General features: G+C 34.0%; 1 protein-coding gene across 1 annotated transcript; it reads right to left on the bottom strand.

The window, feature by feature from the left end:
• Positions 1-6,664: 6,664 nt before the first annotated feature.
• LOC129232873 (zinc finger protein 85-like) lies at positions 6,665-7,601 on the bottom strand. Its single transcript, XM_054866974.1, has one exon. The coding sequence runs from the start codon at positions 7,599-7,601 to the stop codon at positions 6,822-6,824; it is 780 nt and encodes a 259-aa protein (XP_054722949.1). The 3' UTR covers positions 6,665-6,821.
• Positions 7,602-8,805: the final 1,204 nt, after the last annotated feature.

Below are 8,805 nucleotides of genomic sequence, written 5' to 3'. Positions count from 1 at the left end.
TAAAATATTTGAATCCATTTTCATAATATTCCATGTTCTTTTGAAGCGTGACCTAAAATGAAATCTCCACTGACAAGCCTGGAAAACGTTTCAGAATTTATAATGTTAAAAAGTCTTGTTATCACTCCTAAGAAATGTTCGGAAAGCACCCATAACCCCTCTTTAGAATTCATTTTGGCCAAAATCAAAATTTCTGCTTGACGTGTGTATTGTATTCCTGTGATTATTATAGTAATCCTCAAGTTTTTTTTTTTTTTTTTTTTGAGCAATCACATTGCTTATTGTTCTCATTTGACTGTTTTTGGCATCCTTTGATTTTTCCCGCCGCCTCCCTCTGCAGCACCATCGTTGACCGGCCTCACGATGCTGCTCTTCTAGCGAAAACCATCTCCAGGTTGCGTCCATATCCTACACACACAAGCATACACACTCATGCCTACACACAGACACAAACACAAGCCTACATACACACACACTCGTGATTGCGAAAAACAATTTGAATTCCAGATGTCCAAATTCAATTTTTTTTTTTTTTTTTTTTTTTTTGTCCGTCGACCAGCAGTACTAACTGAACACTTGAGAACCTATAGTGGCAATTCACCGTTTTGTTGTAACTCGTTTGAAGTCATTTTTTTTTATTGACGATACTTGAAGGTACAGTGAAGCCTGTGCAAGTTTACCACCTGCGGTGCAACACTACAGTTAACAACAGTGTGGTTAACTTATAGAAATTGGTATATGTGATATAGGACTAGTTCTGTACCTGCCTATGGTGGTCAACTTCGGTTATTAGCTCTCGAGGGTGGTCAATTATACCTGTTTTACTGTACTTTGAAATACCATGCGGACAAGAATAATAGTCATTTGTTTTAAAGACATTTTCTACTTTTCTAGTATTGATTACTTATGATTGATTCTATTGTCTATAACTTCATAAGTTTCATTCATTTCATAAATCTGATTAACACCACCGTTTTCCCCCCATCAAAGTCCATTTTTTGAAAATGCCCCCCCCCCACCCATTTTTTTTAGTTTTCGACAGTTTTATAGCTGTTATTTTCAGCTAGAAATTGTCATGATGCCAGTTTTTTTTTCCTTCTTGGCATGGACAGAAGTCTTTATCTTATTTTCCAATCACATGTTGTGAGCCTGCATGTTCGCAAAGCATGACAAAAACATTTTAGCTTTATAAAAACGGAAGAAAATGTCAATCAGTTTTGTCAGAAAATTTCGCGAAAATACAAGACGATGATAAAGATTTGTAAGCATTTCACAAATATTTTAACTTTTTACTGCTTTCGGCATAAGGAAATCCTGGCCAATTCTTATCTGGCTGAGAAAAACTTATTACAATTGTGCATATAGAAAGTTTTCATAAAAATTCAAAGCAGAATTACTTGGAAGGGGAAAACACTAAATGATTTGGTATTACATACCGAGAGTTGATCAATTTAATCAATGATAAAATATTTGACACTTTCGGAGAATTAACCAAGGGAATTAAAAAGGAAAAAAGCAGTTTCGTGTACTAGAAAAGGCAGAAAATTGTTTGAAAATTCCTTCTGAAAACAAAGCATATAACTTTAAGAAAATTCGTGCGTGGGAAAAAAATATTTACTACAGATAGCTTATTACAATTGCTAATGTCATGACAATTTAATCAGCAATAATATCTGTAAACCCATATTTTACATTATAAAAAGTCTCCTCAACATTTCTATGACGATTTAACTACAATCAGAACTATCAAAACCAAACAACATTCAATCACATAAAGTCAATTGATTACCATTAGTCAAACAATGAAAATTATTGTCAATTTATCCCCAATTAAGGGGGTCCGGGACACAAAAATCCTCAAATTTTGCAATTTTTTTTTATAATTTGAAAAATTGCTCCGTTTTTTTCTGCTTAAGAAGACGTTTGAATCTTGTTTCTACCTTAAATAGAACGAAAGTTATAGTTATTTTTGTTGCATGCATCTAACGAATGTGTACATAACTTTAAAACTTTAAACGCGTTTTTCTCCATGATGCAATTTTTCCCCATTTCTTGCATTCAAACTCTTATAAGTCAGGAACCGATAGAGATAAAGTAATGAAACTTGGAGCACATCTTTTTCAAGCAATTTACTTTAATTTTTATTCGGCGAATTTGAAAAAAACGTTTACTGCAAAAATTATGATTTTTTTAAAAAAAAGTATCTTTGAATTTTTCGAAATTTTTCTTCAAATATTTTTTATTTTTTATTGAATCAATATTTTTAAAATCGCCGAATAAAAATTAAAGCTTAGATATTTGTGCATACTTTTTTGAAAAAAAAAATGAAAATTGACCTACAATATTTTGAGTTATAGCAATTTAAAGCAACCCCATTTTTTTGAAAAAAACTAATTAAATTTAAATAAAACATATTTTTTTTTCATATTTATGTTATGATTTTGATTATTAAACAAATGATGAATCAGTTCAAAAAATTTCAAAACTCTAAAGTACATGATAAAAAAATTTTCAAAATGTGTCCCGGACCCCCTTAAGGGCTACTACAGAGCTGAATGAATGTATTGGAAAACAGTTTCTGACTCATTTGAAGGCTACTACACATTTATTAAATGTTGCAGTTAGTGAAAAAGTCAAAGTTAGTCAGTGAAAGTTAGTCAAAGTCATTTTCTGACAATTCACATTTAATGAGACATCTCGTTGAGGGCGAAGTTAGTCTGCGTTTTTAGAACTTCAACTTCGAAAAGTCGGGCAGAAGGATGATTGATTTAGCTCTTTTTAAAAAAAAAAAATCGATAGGGGCGAAGTTCAAAAAGTCCCATTCCTTTCATTACCCTATCTGCAACAAATATAGCCGAAAATGGCATTTTTAAGGTTTCGATTTCTAAAAATTTTCGCAGAAGTGCCCCAGAACTTTTTTCCCCCGTAGCATGACCAGAGACCGTCTAAAACTGCGTCCTTAGGCCTACAATTTCAAAAAATTTCCGGGGGTTTTCTCCCGGACCCCCCTCCTCCATCAGAAGCGAGAATTTTTTAAGAGTGCCCTCTTAAAACTATTTTTTAGTTGTGCCCTAAGAGGACGGAATGAAGTCCTTGCCCCACCTCGGAAAAAAAAGAGAAGATCAGGGCACTATTGCCCCCCCCCCCGCAAAAAAAATTGAAACTACAAAAAAAGTGTGGCGGCGGGGAGCTAATCTCGGCTATATGGACTTGGGCTACCTCCAAAATAAAAACGTATATACGCCACTGCTGTTATATTTGTAGAAACTCTTGTTTAAGGGGTTACAGTACCTCAAAAATGATGAAACGATAAAAAAAAAATTATTGCTTATTTCAAAAGTAAAACTATTCTGAACACAGAGAAAAAGTTTCATTGCTTTAGTTCAAGTATTTAAAAAGTTATGAGTGTTTTTAGGCCATGCTCGCTACGTGTTCTTATGCAAAAGAAAAACTTTAAACTGCTTTTTCTCGATGATGGTATTTTTGTTTTTTTCATGTCATTAGAATCTCTAAGAATTTTTTTCTATTACTTTCTACAATTGGGATAACATATTTGAAAAAAAGTGCATTGGATAAGCATTTTATAAATTACTCAAATGTTTAGAGCATGTTAAATCTTGAAAAACCAATTTAAAAAAAAAAACTTTGATTTTTACATAATTAATCACAGAAAATTTTCTAATAAACTCATAAGCAAATGAATGCACAGATTTGTAGAGATAATTATAGTGATCGTTTAGAAAAAAAAATTTTTTTTAATTAGTGCAAAAGTAAAAACGCCTTAGGGATTTCAAAAAATTGAAAGTTTCTTCAATTTTTTGAATTTTTAAAAAACGTAGGCAATATTTTTAAATTTTGAAAATAAACTATTGATTAAGAAATAAGTATGCATGTTATGGTTTCAAAGAAATATGAAATTTACTTAAATTTTAAAAAAATGTTTGAAAGGTACTGTGACCCCTTAACGTTAATCTTTCACATAAATCTGTAAAAGACATCACTTGAAAACTTGTCTTCTCGCTCATACTACTTACGATCATCCTAGTCATCCAAGTGTGACAATGAGAGATACGAAAATATTTTGCAACGCAAACCACTCGGGGAAACTGACTCTAAGTAGTGTATATTGCTAAATTACTAGGATTTGCTATGATAGAGTATATTGAGCACATTTGTTTCAAAAATAACTTTAAAAAATTTTAAAACATATTTAAGCAGGGGGGATAGTGGATTAAGTAAAGTTTTCTGAAGACAATGAAATTTCCGGAAACTATGAGGAAGCTTGATCCCCCCCCCTCCAGTAAAAACTATTCAAATATACATACAAAGATCATTGGGGGGAGGGGAATGTTTATTAATTATTTTTTTATTATTATTTTGAAATAATTTTCATTTTTAGAATGTGTTGTCAGTCCAAAACTTCCCGAAACAGCAAATCTAAATTTTTGGATAACAAACTACTCTGATTTAAAGATTTAAATGAAAAAAAAAAGTTTTGAGCTTTTTTAATTAGTTTGAAATTTCAAATAAAGTAAACAAAATAATAACAGTATTAAAACAATATGTTCTAATCCAACAGATGCAGAGATTGCACTTAGTGGTGCGAGATCTGTGGCGCAACTATGGGGGTGCTCCCCCCCCCCTCCCTTCCTAGACACGTATGTCCGAAAAATATGCACAAAAAGAGGGAAAAAATCGCAAAACAGTTCTTTCCTAGAAAGCAATAAAGTACGGTTTTCCTCTGAAAAGTATGTTAAAAAATTACCTTCAACTCCTCCCCCCTCCCCATCTGCCAACAGCACCATTAAAGATCGTCTAAGCTCTAAAATATCGTTTTAGGACAAGAATGAAAAAAAAAATCAAAAAGTCCCTGAAGGCCATTTTAATTCCTGATGTAACCAAAAATGGCCGACAATCGCGTTTTAATGACTTCAATTTAGAAAAATTTCCAAGGGCAGGTCCTTGAAATTTCCCTCCCTCTAGAGCTAATTTTGAACATTCTGGTACCTACGCATCTTTTTCCCCACTTCATCATCTAAGATCGTTTGAAATTGAATTCTTGAAACTTGTTGACAAAGTTGATAAACACGTAGTCGTTAACAAAAAACTTCTGGGGAGCAACTAAACACCATCTTTTTCCATAACGGTACCAAAAAGTCTACAATCACGCTTTGGAGATTTTAATTTCGAAAAATTTCCGATGGGAGGGTCCTCGAAACTTACCTCCCCTTAACATTACCAAGTTCGTCTGGAATTAATTGCGTTAGTAGAGCTACAGCTTCAGAAGAAAAAAAAATGTTGATGATTTCTCCTGACATTGTTGAAGATATTCGAAAAATGTCGTTTTTGGAACTTGTATTTCAAAAAATTGCTGGACGCCGGCCCTAACCTTGCCAAAGACAACCAACTATTGCGTTTTTGACTTCAAAATTTGAAGCATTTCTGAGGGCAGGGAAAACGAACCTCCCCTCCAACTAACACCACAAAGATTGTTTAGAATTGCATTTTTAAAGCTACAAATTCGGGAAAAATACATCTTACATGAAAATAAAACACACACACACATAGAAGCTCTATAATTTTATTTCAGTTAATAAAAATATAGTATACTAATTACATTGACTCTTGTTCGCTGAAAATGTGCATGAATAATTTATTTTTAAAAAATCAAAAAAATTAGGTAATTAACACGCTTTTATTAGCTTCACCTGTATGTATCTTGTAACGGTTCGTATGTATGTATCTTGCAACGGAATCTTGCAGCTCAAATTTCGCCCACTTCCTGCGATCGGATTCTTTTGAAATTTGGCACGCGACCTCAAACCCGATGTCAATGAAATAATCTATAATCGAATTAATTAATGAACTCTTTTAATTGTTAGTTTCCTCCAATTTTAATCAATATTTTGGTAAAAATCCAACAATGTGAAAAAGGAAAAATTAAAAAAAAAAAAAAATATTAAAAAACGCTCGCAAAATTATTTTAAAATATCTACAAAAACCTTTAATTTTTCTGCATCAGACAAAATTTGTTCACATGTTCCAAGGTAATTAGAACATGAAATACAATTGTTTTTCACTAATTTCATGCCAAAATTTAGGTGAGCCTTCAATTGGAAATTCATTGCTGATCAGACCATTGGTGAGCAAAACTTTTATTCAAATGCATCTCAAGTTTCCAAAGTAATATAAATATGATTTCCGCAAACATACATCGATGACTCACAATAGCTTCCCATCGGGGTGCCCTTGTCTTAACTTTAAGATATTACCTCGTACTTGTTTTATAAAAAATTTCGTCAATTCAACTTTTAGGAAAAGAAGTAATTGCAATTTTGCCTGATAATTCTCCAACATAAGAATAAAAAACAGAGAAATAAAATAATAGTTCAACAAACTAAAGAAACACGCTTTCGTAGCAAAATGAACTAAAAAGTGAAAAATGATCTTTGGATAATAGTAGTTGACCAATCACTTAATTTTAATGTAATACAAAAAAGCGTGGGAGGTTTCTTATCAGTTGTCTTGAATTTCTTCCTTTTGTTGTCCATGCAAAATGTAAATAAACAACACCCCACGCTTTTTTGTATTACATTAAAATTAAGTAATTGGTCAACTACTATCATCCAAAGATTATTTTTCACTTTTTAGTTCACTTTGCTACGAAAGTGTGTTTTTAGTTTTTTAAACTATTATTTTATTTATGGTAAAGTTTAAGTAAATATATGGGGAAAAGTGCCGCCCCGCCCCCAAATCATGCCGCCCTGGGCTATAGCCCAGTAATACGTAAATACGACACTGCATAGCTCGGTCTACTCTTATTATTGGTCTACGGTATGAATCCTAAAGTGTTTCTTCAAGCCAGAACTGCCAGAAAATGTTTTTGAACAATGGTCGCACGCATAAGGCTTTTCACCGGTATGGGTTAGCATGTGTCTCTTCAACTGCGTAGGCCAAGAAAATGCCTTTGAGCAACATTCACAAGAGTACGGTTTTTCCCCGGTATGGGTTCGCAAATGTTGCTGCAAATTCACAGACTGGGTGAATGCTTTTGAGCAGTGTTCGCACGAAAACGGTTTTTCGTTAGTGTGGGTTCTCATGTGCATCACTAAACTTGTAGAGTGGGCAAATGTCTTAGGACAGTGTACGCAAGCATGGGCCTTCTCGCCAGTGTGAACTAACATGTGTCGCCGCAAGTGTCTAAAGTCCGAAAGCGTCTTCGAACACTTTTCGCACGTCGGTTTCTCGCCAGTGTGGTCTCTTTTATGTATCTTAAGCTGGGTATTACTAGAAAATGTCTTTGAACAATGTTCGCACGAATATGGTTTCGCGCCAGTGTGGACTCTCATGTGTGAAGTTAAAGTTGAAGAGTGAGCGAATGCCTTAGAACAATGTTCGCACACATGGGGTTTCTCGCCGGTATGAATTACCTTATGTCGCTTTAAGCAAGTATAGTCAGAAAAAGTCTTTGAACAAAGTTCGCAAGAATATGGTCTTTCGCCAGTGTGGACTCTTGCATGTGCCTTTAGTTGTGAAAGGAAAGTAAAAGTCTTTGAGCAATGTTCGCACGGATATGGTTTTTCGCCAGTGTGGCTTCTCATGTGTGAAGTTAAAGTTGAAGAGAGAGCGAATGCCTTAGAGCAATGTTCGCACACATGGGGTTTCTCGCCGGTATGAATGACCTTGTGTCGCATTAAGCATGAAGAGTAAGAAAATGTCTTTGAACAAAGTTTGCAAGAATATGGTTTTTCGCCAGTGTGGACTCTTGCATGTGCCTTTAGTTGTGAAAGGAAAGTAAAAGTCTTTGAGCATTGTTCGCACGGATATGGTTTTTCGCCAGTGTGGCTTCTCATGTGTGAAGTTAAAGTTGAAGAGAGAGCGAATGCCTTAGAGCAATGTTCGCACACATGGGGTTTCTCGCCGGTATGAATGACCTTGTGTCGCATTAAGCATGAAGAGTAAGAAAATGTCTTTGAACAAAGTTCGCAAGAATATGGTCTCTCGCCAGCGTGGACTCTCATGTGTGACATTAAAGTTGTTTTCAATCAGAAAGAGTGTGGTAGTTCTCCACTATGGTTTTGACATTTGTTGGTACGAATATTTCTCAAAAATGTTTACAAAGTTTCAAAACCAAATTTAGAGCAGTGTAAAACATATATTTTTTTACAGCAGAAGCCATTCATAAATGTTTTATGAGACAGCAAGTCTTTTCAAAGTAGAGTCACAGAAACTTACGTTAGGACATCATTTAGTTAAAAGACGCTTACATCTCCAACGTGATAGGGGCAACAATCTCCCGAAGAGAGACTTCTACTTTATTCTGACCACTTATTTTTTAAAGATTTTTTGTCCATATCACAAAATAAAAAGACCTGAATGCTGCATAGAAATTTTTTTTCAGACAAGTGGGGCGCACTAAGATCTTAAATCTTTTAACATAATCGAAATACTCTTTCAAATGCGTAAAGCAGAAATTATTCAGTGCAATTCTATACATGAGTATGAGATAATTTTCTGTAAACTTATGCTGCACATGATAAGAAGAACAACCGAAAGAAACAGAGACAGTCTTTATCGCATGGAACTGATGTGCACCCTGAACGTTTCGTTATATTTTATAAAGATAAACCTTCAACTTTGATCTCTTTTAGGTCAAAATAATGGAATATACCACGTGTAACTGCGGGTTAACAATATCTTGCGTATCTCTTCTTTTGTTAGCAAGAAATATAAAACTCGCAGTTTCTGTAACAAAAGAGTACGTTCAATTCAATTATTTTCCACGACTGTCACTTGCTTCAATGA

This window comes from Uloborus diversus, unplaced genomic scaffold (genome assembly GCF_026930045.1).
Source record: "Uloborus diversus isolate 005 unplaced genomic scaffold, Udiv.v.3.1 scaffold_14, whole genome shotgun sequence".
Lineage (NCBI taxonomy): Eukaryota > Metazoa > Arthropoda > Arachnida > Araneae > Uloboridae > Uloborus > Uloborus diversus.
This window is presented reverse-complemented; position numbering and strand designations above follow the sequence as displayed.

Bases quoted from the DNA above. Each gene is read 5' to 3' on its own strand.
- LOC129232873 (XM_054866974.1), bottom strand. From the start codon at position 7,601: ATGAGAAGCCACACTGGCGAAAAACCATATCCGTGCGAACATTGCTCA.